The sequence below is a fragment of the Thamnophis elegans genome, chromosome 16 (genome assembly GCF_009769535.1).
Source record: "Thamnophis elegans isolate rThaEle1 chromosome 16, rThaEle1.pri, whole genome shotgun sequence".
NCBI classification, from domain to species: Eukaryota; Metazoa; Chordata; class Lepidosauria; order Squamata; family Colubridae; genus Thamnophis; species Thamnophis elegans.
In genome coordinates, this window is record NC_045556.1 from 16,510,556 (window position 1) to 16,533,209 (window position 22,654).

The 22,654-nt window shown below is 42.7% G+C and overlaps 1 protein-coding gene across 6 annotated transcripts in view; it reads right to left on the reverse strand.

Moving 5' to 3' along the window:
• Window positions 1–22,654, reverse strand: part of LRRK1 (leucine rich repeat kinase 1) — a 93,527-nt gene that overhangs the window by 23,372 nt on the left and 47,501 nt on the right. For all 6 annotated transcript variants that reach the window (XM_032232623.1, XM_032232624.1, XM_032232628.1 and 3 more), the window contains 6 exons: window positions 18,869–19,040; window positions 12,847–13,010; window positions 10,676–10,815; window positions 6,324–6,573; window positions 4,464–4,630; window positions 636–833 (listed from right to left, as the gene is read on the reverse strand). In XM_032232623.1, coding sequence (XP_032088514.1) covers window positions 636–833; window positions 4,464–4,630; window positions 6,324–6,573; window positions 10,676–10,815; window positions 12,847–13,010; window positions 18,869–19,040 — 1,091 coding nt within the window. The remainder of the gene's footprint in view (window positions 1–635; window positions 834–4,463; window positions 4,631–6,323; window positions 6,574–10,675; window positions 10,816–12,846; window positions 13,011–18,868; window positions 19,041–22,654) is intronic.

The following is a 22,654-nucleotide window of genomic DNA, read 5'->3' on the forward strand; positions in this document are numbered from 1 at the left end:
TTCTCAACTTACAGCCATTCATTTAGTGACTGTTCAAAGTTACAGCCCTGAAAAAAGTAACGTATGACCGTTTATCACACTGATGACCATTGCAGCATCTCCAAATGGTTCATATTTATGACGGCTGCAATGTCCCAGCATCATGCAATCACTTCTTCTGACAAGCAAAGTCAATGGGAAAGCCAGATTCACTTAACAACCGATCAGAAGGTCGACAGTTCAGTGGTTCGAATCCCTAGCGCCACATAACGGAGTGAGCTCCCGTTACTTGTCCCAGCTTCTGCCAACCTAGCAGTTTGAAAGCAGGTAAAAATGCAAGTAGAAAAAATAGGGACCACCTTTGGTGGGAAGGTAACAGTGCTCTGTCTTCGGACAGCGCTGGCCTTGAAATGGAGCTGAGCACCACCCCCTAGAGTTGGGAAGGACTAGCACATATGTGTGCGAGGGGAACCAACCTAACTTAACAATTGTAGGAATTCACTTAACAGTCGTGGCAAGAAAAGTTGCAAAACTCACTTAACAACTTTCTCACAGAAATTTTGGGCTCCATTGGGGTCATCAGTCAAAGACTTCCTGTGCAATATTGGCTAAAGATTCCATGATGGACATGTCTGGTGAGAAGATCTTCCTTTTACCTTTAGAGTTTTCTGCGAGTACAGTGGTCAGGCTGCCCAAAGGAGCCAGTTCTAAGGCCAAGCTGAGCGGGTGGATGCTGATCCCAGTCAGGGAGACCACACAGGGGTACTGCAGTGAGTGGAGCATGCTGGCCTCTTGGCGGAATTCCGAGAAGCTCTTCATGGCATCCATTGCCCGCAGATGCCTCAGCATGGTGTCTGTGCAAAGAAAAACAGAGACGTGTATAAGGTCCATCCTGTTGGATCAGTGGTGGGTTTCAAAAATTTTTCGAACCTACTCTGTGGGTGTGGCCTCCTTTGTGGGAGTGGCTTGCCGGCCATGTGACCTGGTGGGAGTGGCTTGCAGGCCATGTGTTTTCTTTCTTTCTTTCTTTCTTTCTTTCTTTCTTTCTTTCTTTCTTTCTTTCTTTCTTTCTTTCTTTCTTTTTCTTTCTTTCTTTCTTTCTTTCTTTCTTTCTCTCTCTCTCTCTCTCTCTTTCCTTTCTTTTGTCTCTGTCCCCTTTTCCTTTTTTTCTTTCATCTCTCTCTCACTTTTTCTTTTTTTATTTATTTCTTTCTTTCTTCCTTTCTCTTTCTCTTTCTGTGTGTGTGTGTGTGTGTGTGTGTGTGTGTGTGTGTCTGTGTGTGTGTGTGAGTGGCGGGTTTCAACATTTTTTGGAACCTCTTCTGTAGTTGTAGCCTGATTTCCGGGTCCACTGGTGGAACCTCTTCTAACCGGTTCGGTAGATTTAACGAACCGGTTCTACCAAATAGGTGCGAACTGGTAGGAACCCACCTCTGTGTTGGATGGGCAAAATGACAATGGAACTAAAAGAAAGAGAAGAATCGAATTTTTATAAAATATGGAATAGAATTTATGTGGCTAGAAAACAGAAGCCAAAACAGGAAATAGAAGTCTTAATTTGTGTGGTTTTTTCCCCAAACGAGTATTGAATAAAAATTAATTAAAGTTAGCAATTACTATCAAACTTAAAGTACTGAGCACAATGTAAAATATAAGGGCGATATGAACAATTAATAGTATTACAAGTGTTAGTACAACTATTATTACATGATTATAGAAGTCAAAACTGATAGGAAGGCAATGTAGAATGGTAAACTATAAAGGCTAAACATGAATGGTGATAAAGAAGGCTGTACAACTATTTTATATGGTTAAGTTTGGGTTGTTTTGTTTTCTTTGTTTGTTGCATCTTTTTTTTGTTTTTAAAGGTAAAAATGTTTAATAAAAACCACCTTTTTTTAAAAAAAAGGTCCATCCTCTTGGATCATATCTCAAGCCCACGAGATCCTATATTCTCACGGGGGGGGGGGGTGTATCCAAATGCCTCTTGCAAGCCGCTGGCCTCGAGAGTTACTTCTGCAGGATGAATTTGCAAGCCGTGGTCAACTCCTAACCATTGCCCGCTTTACAATGTGCCCCTTTTGGATTTAACAGAGCCTTGCATTCTGTATTTTAATTATATTCAGATGCTTTCAATATGCAACTGAGGAGGAAGGCAAGATGTAAATCAAGATGACTCCATCAATTGTCTCTGTGAAACCAGGGAAGAACAGGTGAGAGGTCTGCAGAAGAAAGCTTCAGCTCAACAGATCAATCAACCAATCAATCGGAATAGAGCTGGAAGGGACCCCCCCAATCCACACTTCCACAGCACATTTTATTTCTTGTTTCTTGTTCTGCAGCAAGTGAGTTGGAGGCATCTGCTTTTAATTCCTATTTACCTGTTTCCATAAACTGGGTTCCTGCAGCCAAAACTCTTACCTCTTGTTCCATTAATGGAGTTAATTTCTAAATAAGCTCTAAAGCAGGAGTCTCCAGCTGTGGCAACTTTAAGACTTGTATCTCAAAGGTGCTTTTTCATGAGTCTTGGTTTCTTGGTTGTTGTTGTTTTTTTGTTTTTTTGTTTTGAATAAATTACGCTTTTCATCCAATAAGCTTCTTCAGCTTTGACCGGATGTTGAGGAACGGAAGAATTTATATTCCTTGCAAACAGCTGATCAGTTGCATTCTTTTTGTCAGCCGTTGAGGCCACCTGGAGGTTTAACTGTGTCTTCAGGGTCACCTGAGTGGTGAAAATGGGTGTAGAGACTTTTTGGCTGTAGGATATTTTCTGCCCTGTGTCCTGCACAGATTGTTGGGGACGAGTCTGTGTTGTTGACTCATGACTCATGAAAAAGCACCTTTGGATGACTGACAATCTCTATAGACCTTTAGCTATACATTTTGGGGTGGACACTCTTCGAATGGTGTGGGAGTATGAACAGATTTCCAGAAAAACTGCAGACTACAGGAACCTTTTGCTCTTCAGTTTGAGATCCAGACAACATCCCCAACATGATAGCTGTGGAATTCTGGGAGCTGAGTGTCTATGGAGATTATCAGTCCTCCAGGCCATGGTTGTTCCCAAGGTGCTTTTTTTCAAGAGCCAATTGGACCTTCTGTTTTTTCTTTCTGGTTTAAAGACGTTTCACTTCTCATCCAAGAACCTTCTTCAGCTCTGACTGGAGGGTGGGGAATGGAAGGATTTATATTCCTTGCAGACAGCTGGTCACTTGCATCTTTTTAAGTGGGTGGTTAAGGTCACCTGTAGGTTTACCTTGTCAGGGTCCACTTGTTAGGGTCACCTGAGTGGTGCAAATTGGTGTGGAGCCTTCTTGGAACTGTTGAAAGACTGTGTTGTAGATTGGGGATAGATGATGTCATATCTCTCCCGCTCTGTTAAGAGAAGGCTGTTCAATTTTGACGTACAGTAGATGGCCTCTTTAACCCTTCTTTCAAACTGGCAATCCTCTTTGCCCAAAATATGGACTTTGTTGCCTTCAAAAGACTGGCCTGTGTCTTTTAAATGTAGGTGGCGTTGTGGCCTGCCAGCAGAGCTGGCAACAGATTTGGACAGTGAGGAGGTTGGGGAGGAAAATGGGCCAGTCCTTTAGTCTGGGAAAGGCTCTGATGAGGGCTCTGTGTCGGAGGCAGAGAGGGGGCCAGAGCCGTCTGACAGTTATCAGCTGCCTTCAGAGACAGACATCAGTGAGGCAGACAAACAGCTGGAGCCTGTTCCCAGGGTGTGCATGCGCAGAGTTGCCAGATGAAGGGAACAGCTAAAGAACAGGGGTCGACTTGGGAGTAAGGCCACAGGTGGACGATGAACGGCCCCTCCCAGAGGAAATAAAAGAGGAGTGAAAAGGGGGTGGAGTTTGTAGGAGACAATTAGTTCATTTAATTGGTTTGTGACTCTCCGAGACTCCTTGCCAAGTTTTGCAGATATCGGTCTGTCAGCTCTCCAAGCCAGAGAAGGTGTGTGCAGTGGTGGGTTTCAAAAAATTTTGGAACTTCTTCTGTAGGTGTGGCCTGCTTTCCGGGTCCACTGGTGGAACCTCTTCTAATGGGTTCGGTAGATTTGACGAACCGGTTCTACCGAATAGGTGCGAACTGGTAGGAACCCACCTCTGGGTCTGTGACTGTAAACCCTCCCTTGAAAGTCTTTGCTGGATGTGAATGAGCAGAATTCACAGTCAATTACTAAATGGGTTTTTTGTCGGGACAAGGAGTTTGCTTCATGCTCTTGGGTAGCCTCGGTCAGAACAGGCGGACTGCTGAATCTAGTCCCGATGGGCTTGTTCTCCTATGTTGTGCCATGCGTTTACAAAGCGGTTATTTCTAAGAGCTGAGGTCCACAAATCTTAAAAGTTCTCAAAGTTGGAGAGCCCTGCTCTAAAGGCTACATTTAAACAGGTGCTCCTGATACTGAAAAGGGGTAACATTTGCCTACATGTGGAAGGAGAAAAAAGCCACTGTTACACATTGCTCAACGCTGGCTTCCTTACCTCCTGCTGAATTGGCAGAAGTCTTATACTTTTTAATCTGAAAACGCTTGATGGCTACCGGCTTCCCTTGATACTGTGCCCGGTAGATAACTGTCCCACTTCCTCCTTGGCCGAGGATACTGTTTTCATTTTCTACGTATTCCAGTTTGCTATTTTCCAAGAATAATCTGCCAAGCATACCGAATGAAGCAGAGAGAGAAATGGGATTATTAAGCAATTTCGGTCAACGCAAGCCAAAATTTAGCATCCCCCATTTCTCCTCTTCCTAATCTCCCAGAACAGACAATGCCCACTTCCCTGGCCAAGATGAATCTTTATTTTTCTTCCAGCCATCTGCTGTCTAGAAGATAATCAAGAAGAGAACACATTTTTTAATTACTGTCTTGGATAGACAGGCTGTTTTATTGGCAGTAGCTAATGTGGTTTGGTTTTTTAAAAAAATATATATTTTCATTTTAATGGGTTATTTATATTTTTTATATTTTTTAATGGGTAGCATCACTTCAAAAGACAGGTATGGGAGATTCAGGTAAGACAGGTGGCCCATACATTTAGGAAACAACAAATAAAATAAATAAGAAAACCAAAGAGACATTTTTGACATGTGCAAGCGGATGCTTATGAATAACAGTTTTCCCACCAGCTTTTCCTGGGATAGCATGTCTGTTTACAAAAAAGATGCACATTTTTTCCCCCAAGCCGAGCTTCAAACTTGGACTTTGCAAAGTGTGAAAAAGATACTTTCCCCTCTAAAATGGGGATAGGATGGAAATAACATAAGATTTGATTGCATTTCAATTTAGATGAGATTAAAAGCATTGCTCGCTTTGTGTGGTTAACATTTTCATCCAGCAGCTGGTAGTTAACCTGGGCGGATGCCCCAAAAAATTAAGCAGGGTTAGATGTGACTAGGACTAGGATAGGAGACCACAAGGAAATCCCAGTTTGTCAGCTAAACTCTGAAATTAAAAAAATCCCTGAAAAAAATGAAAGCCAATTCTGAACTGTCAACAAAAGAGATACTATAATTGCTGTCAGCAGTAGTCAAGGTTGTTTTTTTTTTTTTTACTTATTCTATCATCCTAAAAACTGCAATTTTTATATCAATTTCAGGTGATCATCTACCACTTGGACAGGTGGGACAGCTGTGACCAAGGTCCCCTTTAACTAGGCCAACTAAGTTAACTATAATTAGGTCAACTCGATACCACTCAATGTATTAACAGAATAACAGAGTTGGAAGGGACCTTGGAGGTCTTCCAGTCCAACCCCTTGCTCAGGCATGAGGCCCTATATCCATGGGTGAAATCAATTTACCTTCGCTACTGGTTCGCAAATGTGAGCGCACCTCCGCGCATGCACAGAACCTTCCGCACATGCGCAGAGCATCAAAAACGGGATGTGATGATGTCCGGATGAGTGGGCGGAGCCTCCCATGGCTGCCCCTACCGGCCCACCAGAAGCGGATAGAACCGGCTGAATTGCACCACTGCCTATATCATTCAAGACAAATGGCTATCTAGTTTCTTCTTGAAAACCTCCAGTGATGGAGCACCTACAACATCTGGAGTTTCCACTGATTAATTTTTCCAACTATATAGAAAATGCAAGTCCCCAAATTCTACTGGTGGAAATTCTGGAAGTTTAATTTCTTAGCATACCTGAAGAGGACCAGGCTGGAAAAGCTTGCTGAGATAGACCACAGTAGGCAGAAATGTAAGGAATTTGCTGCAAACATGACTTTAATGTATATTCTTATGCACAGTAGGGGATATTTTTTGGGGGGGGGATGTAAGAAACCTCAAGAAAAAAAACTCAAAAGCCATAATTTTGGGAGAAAGAATGAAAATTCCTTCTTACCTGGCTGGAAAGTCCGTCATGAAAAGTTCAGGGACCAGCTCCTGTAAAGGGACAGGTAGATCTGGGTGCTGGGCACAGGTGATGTGGTCTTGTTCAATAGCTGTGAGAAAACAGTCTTCCATATTGAAGTACTGTCCATCTTCTTTTTTGGGGTTGTCCTCTCCATCCTGGGACTTTGTGGTTGAACAGATGGGGCAAGGTACATATTGCTCCATCAGTAGACTCCCGTCACTCTCGGTGGCAGTGAGGGCTGGAGAAATATAGTTTCATTTATTTATATCTCAAATTTCAGAGCCATCCATCTCCCTCCCAGGGGGGGACACAAACATTCACACTGGAGATATCTCTTTCAATTTTGTCCCAGAACTGGGCAATGAGGTGAAAAATGAGCAGGACACAATAGGCACATGTATCAATCATGCTCATGGAACAGTTCTCTGAATAGACTTTCCACAATTGAAAAAATATAACTCATGGATAATTGAAGGCCATAGAACTCCCAGGGACTGCCCAGAGCATTATTTGATGGATATCAAATAAGAGCCATAGTGCTGCAGTGATTAGAGTGCAGTACTGCAAGCTATTTCTGCTGATCACCAGCTGCCAACAGTTTGGCAGTTCGAATCTCACCAGGTTCAAGGTGGACTCAGCCTTCCATCCTTCCGAGATGGGTAAAATGAGGACCCAGATTGTTGGTGGCAATAGGCTGACTCTGTAAACTGTTTAGAGAGGGCTGTAAACAGTGGTGGATTCAAATAATTTAACATCCGGTTCTCTGTCCTAATGACCAGCTGGGTAAGTGAGGCTTGGTGGTCATGTGACTGGGTGGGCGTGGCCAACTCAACATCACTCACATCAATGGGCGCTTCACCTTAGCAGTTACAATGTAATAAGGGTTAACCGGAGAGGCAGTTTCTCTAAGCAGGGCAATAAAGACTAGGCTAGAAACAACACCAGAATGTTTCCTTCTTGCCTTCCTTGCAGGATTAGCCCTGTAAAGTGGGGGGGGACGGGGACAAAATGAGATTTCTTCCAACAACCGGTTCTCTGAACTACTTAGAAAGTTAACAACCGGTTCTCCCGGAGAGGTACGAATTGGCTGAATCCCACGGTAAAGCACTGTGAAGCGGTCTATAAGTTTTAAGTGCTACTGCTATCAGAGGAATGGACAATGGGGATTGCAGCGACATCTGCCCTTGAATCCAAATAAGATCCTGTGCTAGAACTGGAAGTATAGGCAGGCAGACATAGTCTTTGGCATCCCAAAATCGGAAGGAATCTGGCAATTTCCCCCTCCCCCCACCAATTTATTAAAATGCATAAAAAATGCTGACGGACTTCTAATTTTTGCACCTGCTCTGAGTTTCGGAGTCCAGTTGCCAGAATATTAAAATGCTCTCTGAAGAGGTACTGGCTTCCCTGCCAAATTCTTTTCAAGGTCTGAAAAGGCCATTGCAAAGAAAACTTTCCCTCTGCAGGCTCTGAGAAGCTTGCTAGAAACACTACTTACTTAAAAGCACAAAGTCTAAATCTTAGGAAGTTAAACTGGTGGGGAATAGTTAGGGATGACAGCTAGAGGATCTATTTATCAAAATCATTCGTTTCAGGGCCTTTAAAAAAATTCAAGCTGTGCAACTTTTTTCAAGTTAGGAACCATCATTTCCATTTGATGCCCCACACACCAGGGACAATATAGCAATAGCATTATAGAATGCTAGATTATGTAAGTTGTATATAAGTCACGTCATTATAGAAGTGATTTATATACCACTCCACAGTGCCTTACAGCCCTTTCTAAGCAGTTTACAGAGTCAGCCTATTGCCCCCAACAATTTGGGCCCACATTTTACTGACCTTAGAAGGATGGAAGGCTGAGTGAACCTTGAGCCTGATGAGATTCGAGCTGCCAAATTGCAGGCAGCTGGCAGTCAGAAGAAGTAGCCTGCAGTACTGCACTCTAACCACTGCACCACCACAGCTCATTCCCTAAACATTCCCCAAAGTCTTCTGATTCAAACCAAATATTTGATTTAATTTAACTGATGTTATATTGTATTAATTTAACTGATGTTATATTGTATTAAATTATACAATTAACACAGTTCATACAATTATTTTCTCCTTCTGGCCCTCAAAAGCTGAAGACAAAGCTAGTTGCAACTTTTGACAAAGCTCCAAGGAGTTTCTCCAAGGCTTCTGGGGATGACAGATGCCTTTGGGCTTCTGGATGTGCTCCTTGACAGTAGAACCAAAGACGAGTTCCAATAGATCAAGCCAAGATCATCCTGATCCTCCAATGGGTATAACACAGTAGCTAACCATATATTTACGGACTGCTCTGCAAGGAGATGAATGTATATTCCTCTACTACTATGTGAGTCATGGTGGTGGGATGCTACCGACATTATTGCCAGTTCAGTGTGCAAAAAATGCATGTGTGCATTTACACCTAAAAAAGGTCTGTGCATGTGCAGAATGCAAGAAAAGGGGGAAATATTACATTTCTGCTATGGAGATAGTTCTGCGCATGTGGGGAAGCAAAAATAAAGGTGGCGCCGCCAACAATAGAACTGGTTCAGGTGCATGGACGGCCGAGTTACTACCTACTGGGCCGAACCGGGCCAAACTGGTAGGAACCAACCTCTGGTTAGAATGCAGTATTGCAGGCTAATTCACTGCTCACTGCCAGCAGTTCGATCCTGACTGGCTCAAGGTTGACTCAGTCTTCTATCCATCCCAGGTTGGTAAAATGAGGATCAAAATTGTTGGGGGCAATAGGCTGACTCTGTAAACCACTTAGATAGGGCCATGAAGCAGTATATAAGTCTAAGTGCTATTGCTATTGCTATTGCTGATGTTTCCTTGCAACTGGTATCTGCAGGAGGTAAGATTGAGTCTTCGAAACTAACAGTACAGATAGTCCTCAGCATATTTTTCTTTTCCTTTTTTTAACAGGCTGTTGCCAGAATCACCTAATCATGAAATCAATGACTTAGTTCTGTGTTTTTACTACTTCGCTTCTTCATCAGTTTATACACCCCAAACTTATTCAGATCAGAATTTAAATTTAGTTTTCATAATGCCATTCCTTTCTTCTTTTTCATGCATGACCAACTTTCAGAAATGATCAAAGCGTTAACTTAATTAATGGAGTAATGTGATGATTAGTTGATGAATCAATTTACTGGGGAAGTTAAGTGATCTGAATCTGCTTTCGAACAAAGACAACATTCTGAAATTAAAAACACAGTATTCTTTGATTTTCAATGAGGCATGCATATTTTATAACTGACATTTTGGGAAAAGGGAGGAAATGCGTCTTCAAAATGCATTTATGGATGGTTTTTTGGCCCGTTAGTTCTTTTTGAGTGCATGATCAGAGGCTCACACGCACATGCACACTTTGTATTAAATTATCCTCACGTTTGTGAACTTTTTAAGTGAGCAATCGCATTAATATAATGTCACACAAGATGAAAACATTTGTTCATTTTTCACAAACCATTCTGAAGCGGCCAGTGCAATCTTTACAAATTATAGTTGAAGTAGATCACCTGATAGTGGGGCTGAATTCATAACCATGCTGAGTTACGGTTTCTTAAATAAATAATAATGGATTAACACCGTATTGTAAGCTACAAAATATGGTTTATATTCATAACACAGTATCCATAACATCGGTTGAAAACCTGGCTCTTCTCGCAGGTGTTGCGTCAGAACATTAAGTGAGATTGTTTAAATAGTTTAAGTGATTACTTTACGGTAGGGATGTTTAGCTATGAACTGTCTCTGATATGATATGTTTTCATTGTTTTGCTGTATTTTATGTTTTTAGCTCATTGTGAAGATGGCCTATAGGCGGCCATAGAGTGAATGAATGAATGAGATGGATTCATACAGCACAATAAGCCAAAACAGAACAAATCACACAATTTGTTTCTTGTAATATGATCGTCCAGGGTGCTACATCCCTAAGGCTAACATAATGTTTCAAGCTTAGGCCACTTCATCCTTATTTTAGCCAAAATGACAAGATAAGATAAGGTAAGGTAACATATGGTAGAGTAGGGTAGGGTAGAGTAGGGTAGGGTATGGTATGGTAGGATAGAGTAGGGTAGAGTAGGATAGGGTAGAGTAGAGTAGGGTAGAGTAGAGTAGAATAGGCTAGGCTAGGCTAGGCTAGGCTAGGGTAGAGTAGGGTAGGATAGGGTAGTGTAGGTTAGGGTAGAGTAGGGTAGGGTAGAGTAGGGTACAGTAGGGTAGCGTAGCGCAGGGTAGGGTAGAGTAGGACATGACAACCTTTGTTTCTGTGTACACAGTGGCACACATTAAAATGCAGAAATCATTCTTACCAGGAAACCATTGGTCGATCAAAGAATTCACGTGATCAGTGATGAAAGCCATGGCTGAAAAATCCCTCACGTCTGACTGGCAGATGATTTTAATGCCACCACTTTTCTTCTTCTTCCAATTCACATCAGAGGACTCCACGCTGGAGGAATCAAAGCGAAAGAGAAGGAAGATTGAGAAACTGATCGAATGGAAGGAGCATTGGGTAGATCTCTAGCAGCTTCCCCACTGAGACTCAGCAGTTACGAAACCTCTTTTGCCCCCCGTTAGCTACTTATTTCTATTTGTTTTTAATAGGGCTGCGTCTTTCATCTAAGTGCAAAAGGGGGCATACATCAGGATGTAGCAGGAGACCCAGGTTTTTCACAGACTTGCTGCCTCCTACCCTTTCACGCCTTACAACACTCCTCAACTTACAACACTTCATTTAGAGACCATTCAAAGTTACAACATCATTGAAAAAAAATGACTTACAGCTGTTTTTCACACTTACGACCATTGCAGCATCCCCATAGTCACGTGATCTATGGAAACTGACTCATAGTTATGATGATCTGCAGTGTCCCCGTGTCATGAGAGCAAATTCAATGGGGAAACCAGATTCACTTAACAACTGTGTTACTAATTTAACACCTGCAGTGATTCTCTTAACAACGGTGGCAAGAAAGGATGTAAAATGGGGCAAAGCTCACATAACAACAGACATTTTGGGCTCAATTGTGGTCCTATAAGTCAAGGACCACTTGTATTCCTAGGAATTGACCACTCCACTTTCATGTCCCAGTCCAACAGGGATCTTTTTATAATCAGACAAGGGAAAAGGCAGGCAGTTGGAAATAAAAGGGAGGTTATATATACAACCTGTGAACCTGTGTGAACGCACAGCATGCATCCTGAAATTGCTCTTCCTTGTGTGAGGGTCAAAGAAGTTTAAAATTTGCATTTGTGTACTAAAAGTCCCCGTCTGAAAGGTGGTGTAGACCAGAGGTGGATTCCTACCAGTTTGCACCTATTCGGTAGAACCGGTTCGTCAAATCTACCGAACCGGTTAGAAGAGGTTCCACCAGTGGACCCGGAAAGCAGGCCACACCTATAGAAGAGGTTCCAAATTTTTTTGAAACCCACCACTGGTCCTTGGATATGATTATTCTACACTATCATGCTCATATTTATAAAACTCAGTGCCTCTGTGAAAGGTAAGGATGACTACTGCGTTTGTGGTGCAATCAGAACATTGCGTGTGTTGAAGTTGTTTTAACACAAACCAAAGATGCCTTTTAAAAAATAAGTTTACATCATATTCTTATGCATGCCAGTGTGTGTGTGAGGTAATTTAAGGTGGTTCTGACAAGTGTTATCGGCATCTTCATATCTGGTCACATGGGCAGCAAGCCACTCCCATCCGGTCACATGGGCATCAAGCCACTCCCACAAAGGAGGCCACACCCACAGAGTAGGTTCGAACAATTTTTGAAACCCACCACTGGTGTAGACATGCTTTGCAAATTTGTAGGACTTCACTCTGTTTTCAATACCCCCCCCTCCCCAATTTCTTCCAAACAGAACCAGGCTGAAAAAAAAAGTGCTTATGGGGAACAATTCATTATCGAAGATTAAGATGATTTGAGAAAACTGTGCAGTCTGGTAGTGTGTTTATAGCCTCAGAATAGAACTCGTCACTCTCACACAAAAAAAGTTGATCTCAAAGAACAAAAAAAAAACACAAAGGGAAACATTACGGAACCACTAGTTGTCACAAGTTCAAAGGTGTGGGAGCAGGAGAATACAAATATCTACTTTGGCCCCCAAGCTTTCTGTTTTACATCCTTCTCTAAGCAGTTTACAGAGTCAGCCTCTTGCCCCCAACAATTTGGGTCGTCATTTTACCCACCTCGGAAGGATGGAAGGCCGAGTTAACCTTGAGCCTGTTGAAATTTGAACTGCCAAATTTGAACCGCCGTGGTGCAGGAGGCTGACTAGGCCATGCCCACCATGGCCACGCCCACCCAGCAACGGGGCAGCGAATCTGTTGCTGCAATTTTTGAATTGTGCAAAATTAAGCTCATATCTCTGCTTACCAAGAAATGTCAATGATGAGAGGCATTTTTAGAGTTCCATCTTACTTTGGGGTTTGGAATGCCTTAAGACTGAATACGCCTTCTGTAATATTTACCTCAAATAGCCTCCATCGAAGGAGACAAACAATCCCTCTTGCCAATAAATTGTGTGATTTCTTTTAACACGGAATGTGCTGCATCTGTTTCTTTGTGTGCCCGTAAAGCTGTAGATTACAGAACTTTTATTTCTGGTCTTGGTCACCCTCTTGTTTTCAAAGAACTAGAAGAGGGGAGGAAAATGAACATATTACAAAAAGAACAGTACCAGATCAGTAATAAATAAAATAAAAGCTTAGTAAGGCCATACCTAGAATACTGCATCCAGTTTTGGTCACCCCCATTACAAAAAAATACGCGGAGACTTCGGAAAAAGTGCAGAGAAGAGCAATTAAGATGATTAAGATTAAAGCATATGAAAAATGGTTGCAGGCCAGTCCAGATAAAAGAAGGACTAGGGGTGACATGATGGCAGTATTCCAGTATTTGAGGGGCTGCCACAAAGAAGAGGGGGTCAATCCTGCGATCAAAGGTTAGAAGCAGGCGGGAAGATAAATGGGCAATAAAATGGTGTGTGGACATGATGGGAAATAGGGAGAGGGAATGGCAGGTGATAAAGACCAGAGAAAGTCAGAACCAATTTGTATCAGCATCCAAGGCCAGGCACCCTGAGAAAGAATGTGGATTACCCCAAAACATCTGTGTTCTCAAAACAATTCAGCGAGTTCTGATTGGCTAAAAACAAACTGATCATGGGGGGGGCGGGCTGGGAAGTGGGGAAACTTTTCTCTATTTTTTGCATGTGGGAAACCAAAATCTTGCCTGACTTTACTGCAGCCAACATCTTTTAGTAAAATATTTCTTCATTTCAAACAAATGGAGTCGATGGTCTTTCTTTCCTAAGGGATCAGATTGGGACAGGTCTGACACCTGCTTTCTGAAAGCTAATCATAACCATGTCCTTCAATCTCTTCCAAAAATACAATGCTTCCTACATTATCTCCTGATCATCTTCACATTTTTCTTTACAGCTGTTTCAGTTTTCCCAAATCTTCCCCAGAACTGAAGGCTATTCAAAGTAAAGTCTGTCTGGCTCAGAGATCAATGGAAGAATGGGTTGTTTCAATTTTGGGAAACTATATTTTGTTGGTGCCGGCAATCAATCAATCAGTCACCTTGCCACCGAAGGTCTTTGTTTTGCAACCTTAATTCTGGGGTGATACCAAGAACACACCCTGCAGGGTTACCGAGATATATTTTCAATCTTTCCCCCGCAAAAATTGAATGTTTATACGAGCCTACTATGGCCCTGAAATCATGCAGAATTATTCCCAGTGTTGATACAAATCAACTGAACAGTTTGAAGTGATGACAAGATAATAACAAGATAACAAGATTGGGTGGCTAATTACACAGATTGCCCATGAAGTTAATGCCAATGTAATCAAGTGCTTAGAATTAACTAGTGTCAAATGTATTTTCTATTATGTCTTCCGCAGAACACACACACTCTGGTTACAGGCATGCTTGAATCACTTTTGCTTTGAAGGGAAAAACAAAGCTCTGTTCTATCATTGTGAAGGACGGTTTTGGCGGGTTCTTGATGACTACAAAATACCTTCCTTCAGATTTAATCAAGAGGCATCTCCATTAGCAAACTGAAATTTGGCATCCTTGCCAACATTGTTCCTGAAAACCCTGATTTCTGACCTCCAGACCACAATCATTTAGCAAATAATATTCTAAGTTGTCCAGTACGATGGGAGGACAATACATCAGATAGATAGATAGATAGATAGATAGATAGATAGATAGATAGATAGATAGATAGATATAGAGATACAAATAGCCCTCTCTAAGCGGTTTACAGAGTCAGCATATCGCCCCCATAGTCTGGGTCCTCATTTCACCCACTTTGGAAGGATGGAAGGATAGATATAGATGATAGATATAGATGATAGATAGATGATAGAGATGATAGATAGATAGATGATAAGATAGAGATAGATAGATAGATAGATAGATAGATAGATAGATAGATAGATAGAGACAGAAGACAGACAGACAGACAGACAGCTGGATGATAGATGATAGAGATAGAAAGATAGATAGATAGATGATAAGATAGAGATAGATAGATAGATAGAGAGAGAGAGAAATAGATATAGATGATAGATATAGATGATAGATTATGGAGATGATAGATAGATGATAGAAATGACAGATATAGATGATAGATAGATGATAGAGTAGATAGATAGATCATAAGAGATAGATAGATAGATAGATAGATAGATAGATAGATAGATAGATAGATAGATAGATAGATAGACAGACAGACAGACAGACAGACAGACAGACAGACAGACATAGCTGGATGATAGATGATAGAGATAGAAAGAGATAGATAGATGATAGAAATGACAGATATATAGATAGAGATGATAGATGATAGAGTAGATAGATAGATGATAGATGATATAGATAGATGATAGATAGATAGAGGTAGATAAATAGACAGACAGACAGATAGGTGATAGATGATAGAAAAATAGATAGATAATAGAAATGACAGATATATAGATGATATAGATGATAGAGTAGATAGATAGATGATTGATTGATAGATAGATAGATAGATAGATAGATAGATAGATAGAGATGACAGATAGATGATAGGAATGATAGATAGATGAGAGTGAGAGAGTTGATAAAGATAGATGATAGAGGCGATAGATGGATGATAAATGATAGAGATGATAGGTAGATAGATAGCTGATAGATAGATAGATAGATAGATAGATAGATAGATAGATAGATAGATAGATAGATGATAGATGATAGATGATAGAGATGACAGATAGATGATAGTGATGATAGATAGAAGATAGAAATGATAGGTAGGTAGGTAGATAGGTAGGTAGGTAGGTAGGCGTGACCAATGTTCCCTCTAATTTTTTTTCAGTGTGAGCAGAAAAGTATAGTGTTTGAGCGGCATATTTTCATGCCTGAGCACCTGAATTTTTTTCACAGATGTCACCTAAGACAACAACAAAATCAGTATTATTTGAAACTCAAAGTTATGTTTATTCAAGGTACCCGCTTAATTAAAAGTGTTATATAATATCAGTATCACTTAACAACGCTCCTGCTTAGCAACCAAAATGTTGGCTCAGAAAGTCTGGCATTTGAAGCACGCAAGTCTTAAAGCTGTTGTTACAAGACCCTTGCACCCCTAACCCTTTAGGGGAAAAAAACCCCAGGGGTCTTCAAACGTGACAGCTTTAAGACTTGTGGACTTCAACTCCCAGAATTCCTCCCTGAGGGGAATTATATATTTGGACTGTTTCATAGTTACATTAGAGAACTACATTGTTAGAACTTAGCACAAAAGATACCTTTTATCTGAAAATCCAATCCAAATAGAGTAAACCTGCTATTATCCCAGAGCACTAATGTCATTTGTCCCAATCTGTTTTACGAGTCTGTATTAAAATAGATAGAAATATTTTCACTAAATTTTATAGATCTATATTTCAGGAACCCATCAGAAGTTAGGGCAAGATAAGAGTGGAAGAATGAATTTTGTTGCAGGTCATGGGGATTTTTTCAGCATCTTAAAAGTGGAGCGCATGTGCATTGAACTAGCTTTACCCATTTAATAACAAAAGGAAATGGCTGAATTAAATTTGGTAAAGTTGCAAGCGAGCTGTAAAAAGCTTGTGGTTTTTAAAATCATAGAATCAGAAGGGATACTGGAGGTCTTCTAGTCCAGCCCCTTGTCCAAGGCAGGAGTCTATATCATCTGAGACAAATGGCCATCCAGTTTTTTGAAAACCTGTAGCAAATGAATTAAGATTCCATTGATTTTAATTGTTCTTACTGTCAGATTTCTCCTTATTTCCAGCTTGAGTCTCCTGACAAGTTTCCATTGCTTCTTGTCCTGTCCTCAGGTGCTATTGCTGCCACCTCCTCCTCCTCCTCCTCCAACAGCACCAACACATTTGCTGCCCAGCGCTGCGGCTGAGGTGAAGCCGCCAAAGCTCCCGCTGGCGCCCCCCGCAGCGTTGGGCGGAAATCCGGCAGTGCTGTTGGAGGAGGAGGAGGCGAACCAGCCTGCCACCGCCGGCCACCGCCAGCCCCGCCGCTCTTCCCGCCCCCTTCCCAGCCCCACAGTCCAGCGGTCGCAGCAGAAGCAGCCCCGGGTCTCCGCTGCCATTCCCCGCATTTTCTGGATGGGGATCCCTTGGAGAGGGGATTCCTTCCTGCGAGACCCCGTCCAGAAAATGCGGGGAGCGGCAGCGGAGACCCGGGGCTGTTTCTGCTGTGACCGCTGGACTGTGGGGCTGAGAAGGGGGCGGGAAGAGCAGCGAGGCTGGCGGTGGGCGGTGGTGGCAGGCTGGTTCGCCTCCTCCTCCTCCAACAGGCAACAGCACTGCCGGATTCAGTTGTAGCCGCCTGCAAAGGACTTCCACACGTTTCCTTAAGAAATCTCTGCGCGGCAGATTAAAAACTGCTGCGCGGGGTTTTCTTGCAACATGCGCGGCCGCGCAGCCGCGCACCTTAGAGGGAACAGTGGGCGTGACCCGTCAAAACCGCGCTCGATTAAGCCGCGCCCGATTAAACCGCGTCGCTGACGTCATCAACAGGGTGACAACAGCCAGCGCAGAGAAAGAAGGGCGCTTTAAATTGTGCTTTGAAAGCAAGCCAATTCAACTTAAGGTAAGGGTTAGGTTAAGGGTTAGGTTTAGGGTTAGGTTAAGGGTTAGGGTTAGGTTTAGGGTTAGGTTAAGGGTTAGGTTAAGGGTTAGGTTTAGGGTTAGGTTTAGGATTAGGATTAGGTTTAGGGGGGTTAGGTTTAGGTTTAGGGGTTAATTTTAGGTTAGGGTTTACAGCGTGCTTCTGTCTCCGCGCTGTTGTCGCCCTGTTGATGACGTCAGCTACACGGTTTAGTCGGACGCAGTTTAGTCGAGCGCGGTTTTGGGTTGGAACCGGTAGGTAGGTAGGTAGGTAGGTAGGTAGGTAGGTAGGTAGGTAGGTAGATAGATAGATAGATAGATAGATAGATAGATAGATAGATGATAGATAGATAGATAGATAGATAGATAGATAGATAGATAGATAGATAGGAAAATATTGATGCAGACTGTTGAGAAGTGATCCTATCAATTCTATTTCCCAGATATTTCTTCTTCATAATTGTGCCTCATTGCAGACAACTTAACTGAGCCATTGAGAACTCAGCCTATAGCTAATTCTATGATAGGTTTGGTTCATGCCAGAAAATGGCTAATATGTTGTCATAATTATGATTAGATTTAATGCTATCAGACATCACAAGCAAAAAACCCCATCCCTTTAGAATATTGGATTCTGAATCTCAAAAGTCCCAAGACTCCTTGGTATTTTGCCCGCAGTTTTAGGGTGTCCTGTCCTTCTGTAGAATCAGAGATGTCCCATCTGTGCCATGCAAGATGCAAGTGCGTTAATATTACATTCATGATAAGGCACTTCTGGCACATAATTAAAAAGATACATTTTCCAAGGATGCCAAGTAAAGCTTTGAAGGGATTGGACTTTGGGCCCTACTAAAGAATATAACTTTTAACTTTCTTTGATCCATAGCAATCATAAGCTACTCATAAGATTATGATGATAAGATCATAAAATCATAAGATATTCACAGCTGATGCTTTACATTCCATCCTCAACCAGAACAGTTTATAGAAAAGAGAGCTGAGTGAGTTGCAACTACGGAGCAAGAGATAAATCTATAATTATATATTTTATAATTGTATTTATAATTGCTGCAAAGAAGATTGGAAGCTACTTCTCTTGTATCGTTTTCCCCCACCTTCTTTTCCATTTAGATTGTCTCTTTCGTTCATCTTAGCTCTGTCTATGAGCTCTTTTGTTCCTTCTCATTTTCTCCCTTTGCATTCATTTCCACCCCCTTTTTATCTTCTTAAAAATCTTTAACCAAGTTAGATAAAACAATACATTCCATTGTAAACCGAGGAAGCGCATTTGCCAAGACGTGTTGTGGTTTCATCGCCCCCTGAAGTCCTTTCATCCACATACCTGAAGATCCATCTCTGCAAGGCTGATCAGCATCCGGGCTATGAACCGTTGCCAAAACCCAACAGGGACGAAGCTCATCTTGAATACTCTTTGGATGGTGTTTGTTGTCTGGTGCCGTAAGCCGTGAACATCAAAGGCTGGCTTGGCAGGAAGCAGGTGGGGTAGGAGATAACTGAAACCCAGTTAAACATTCCGATTATACAAGAGGAAGTTTTGGAAAACGGAGCTTCATTACCCTCTGCTGGATGAAACATCTACTAATATATATCCCATTACTGTGTTGCGTACTTCACTTTCAGACATGTAGGCTCTAACATCCTCTTTCCTATTCCCCACCACCACCACCCAAAATCTAGATTCTTCCCAACCATTTTTAGAGTGTTTTACACAGCGTGGTGGTTCAGTGACTAAGATGCTGAGTGTGTCGATCAGAAAGACGGGCAGTTCGATGGTTCGAATCCCTAGCGCCGCATAACAGAGTGAGCTCCCGTTACTTTTCCCAGCTTCTGTCATCCTAGCAGTTTGAAAGCATGTAAAAATGCAAGTAGAAAAACAGGAACCACCTTTGGTGGGAAGGTAACAGTGTTTTGTGTGCCTTCAGTGTTTAGTCATGCCGGCCATATGACCATGGATGTCTTCGGACAGTGCTGGCTCTTCGGCTTTGAAACAGAGATGAGCACCGCCCCCTAGAGTTGGGAACGGCTAGCACATATGTGCCTTTATTAAGCCAGCTGTGGTTTTTTGTCGGTTGCTGTGTTTATTGTGTTTCGAATAATGTGATTTCGCACAAGGAAAGTACCTGCTGTTTATGAAACCAGTGTGGACCAAGCTGGGTAGTTTTCTCTGAGCTTTTAGAAATTGACTAGAAAGGAATTGAAATAGATTTTGGCTCGCTACAGGTAGCCCTTCTTGCAACAGTTCATTTAGCGACTGTTCAAAAGATACAAACAGCATTGAAAAATGTGACTTTGGACTATTTTTTCACACTGATGACCATTGTAGTATGGTAAAGAAAAAGTTGAGAACCACTGTTTCTACAGCAACCAAAGAACTAGTCACTCCAAACACCTTCTGTCTCCAGGACCTCCTATTTACCCCAATGTTGTAAAGTACTGTATTTTTCGCATTATAAGACACACTTTTTTTCCTCAAAAAAGAGACTGAAAATCTGGGTGCGTCTTATGCACCAAATACAGCCTTTTTTTCCCTCCTGAAGCCCCACCCCTTCACCAAAACGGCCATGCATACCCTTATGGAGGCTTTCCCAGCGCTCCTGGGGGCTGGGGAGGGCAGAAATGAGCAAAAGAAATGGGCCATTTTTTGCCTCCCCCAGCCCCCAGCAGCACTCTATAAGCCTCCATAAGGCTATACATGCAATTGTTTTGACAAAAAAGGGCACGTTTTTGTGAAAAACGGGTCATTTTTTGCTCATTTTCCCCCCCCCCCCGGAACACTCTGCAAGCCCCCCCAAGGCTATTCATGCCCTTTTTTGGAAAAAAAAAACCAGGCCCGTTTTCGTGAAGTTTGCAGAATGCAAAAACTTTTTTTTTCCTTTTGGAAAGCTCTTTAACTGATTGATGAGAATTACATTGATCAAGTGCTGTGCCAGCAGAAAAATCTACCTATCTAGTATATTTTTCTCTACCCCTTTTTCTCTCCCCCCCTCTACCTACTTACCTACCGACACACACTCTCTCTTCCCCTCCCTACCTACTGTATTTCTCTCTCTTTTTCTCCCTGTCTATCCCTCTATCTACCTCCCTACTTAAAAAAACTTTTTTTTGGTAACATTTGGTGTATAAGACGCACCACAATTTTCACCCACTTTTATGGGGGGGGGGGAGAAGTGCGTCTTATACTCCAAAAAGTACGGTAATTGACTGCTAGAAGAGGAGCCTGATTTTACGAATGAAAGCAATGAAGGATTTTGATTTAAGACCAGGAACCACTTCCAGAAAAAGGCATACCGATGAAAAATTACATTACACATTATACTGAATAATTAGCAGAATCATGGTATGAATTGTGCCCAATGGTCTCGAATAATGCATGTTCGGCTCCATATGAGAATGGAGACAAGGGAAAAGTCAGCGACAGTCTGAGAAAAACCCTTAAACTCAAGCTCTTTAGCACAGAGTGCATTTCTCTCTGTTAGAAGATTCCAAAATATGTTTCTTGGCTGAGAAAAGAGACAATTGTTGTTCTACAGGGACACAAAGCGCTTGTTCAACAAGCCAGACACTAATTGCCAAAGATCAAATCCTAAACAGCTAATCATAGTAACAGTGTCAATAAAGAGCAGACTTTATTGAATGAAAAGGCTCTGAAAAGAGTGGGAAAGGAAGACACAACAATGTTCTTCCTTGATGTGATTGGTTTGGCAAGAAAAGAGGAGGAGGAGGAGGAGGAGGAGGAGGAGGAGGAGGAGGAGGAGGAGGAGGAGGAGGAGGAGAATAAAAAGAGGAGGAGGAAGTGGAGGAGGAAAGAACAAATGTGAAGAAAAATGTGCTTAATTTTTACAAATCCCCAAACTAAACAGCTTCTGGTATTTAGAGCAGCTTCTGACTCATAATTCAGAGAAACTCATGATGGCAGCAACGAAGAATCCATTTCCTTAAGACAAGTCCAACACAAATCTCTTTAAATTCCTTCCGGGAGAATGTAAAAACTTAACACCCTATCTTCTTGGCAGAAAGACCTGCTAACGTGTCAACTTCATGTGCAAAATTTATTTTGATTCTTTTAAGGCCCACCCTACAGCCAGATGTAATAAATTGGGTGGAAGGGAAGGGAAATAGACCTTTGCAATAGGATATTGCAAAATCTCCATTCCCACCCCACTCTGGGATGGGACCAGCCACAGGTGGCATTTGCCGGTTCTCTAAACCAGTGGTCCCCAACCCCCGGTCCGCGGACCGGTGCCGGGCCGTGGAGTACCTGGCACCGGGCCGCGCAGCGGCCGGGGGCCATGCAACGGCCGACTCTTCACTCATGCAGCGCCGTCGCCGGAGGGGGGGGAGCTGCGCGGAAGCACAGGAGCAAGTGAGGCGAGGAGGAAGAATCCCCCGCTACTACACCACCTCCGCCCCCTCCCCGAGTCAGCCGTCCCCTCAGTGAACGCCTCCGCCTCTTTCTCCTTTCTCGCCTCAGTCGGCTCGCCTGGAAGCGAGGCGAGGAGGGGGCGGACCATGCACTGGAAGCGGAGCCCTTGGAGGCCCTGGCGGCTTCCCCGCCCGGCCTTGGCTTGTGAGAAGGAACGGCGGGAGAGGTAGAGAGAGAGAGAGAGAGAGAGAGAGAACGTTGGGCAGCTGAGGGCGGGGGGGGGGTCTTTTGAGGGGAGATGGGGGGCAGCGCACGGTGGAAAAGCGGCGGTCTTGCCCACCCCTTCCCTGCCTCCCGCCCGCTCCAGTTGCCGCAGCCAGGGGTGGGGGCTCGGTGCCTGAAGTCTCTTGCCTCTCTTCCAAAATTTCGCCAACGGGCATCGGTGAAGCGCGCTCTTTCTCTTCCTCACAAAACACATTTCCTTTCCCCCCACGCGTAGTTATTGGCGATATGGACTCTTGGAGGCTGCGCTCCCGGGTCGCGTTTCCTTTTTGCAGCCCACGAGAATGCCTGGTTCTGAGCCTCAAAAAACGAGAGTTCTCTTAAGGCTGCAAAAAAGGAATATACTTTGGTCCTTGAAGCGCTTTTCCTGTTATTTGGACATTATATATATACGTACGTACATACGTACGGTATGTATATATGCATGTATGTATGTATGTATGTATATGTGTGTGTGTATAT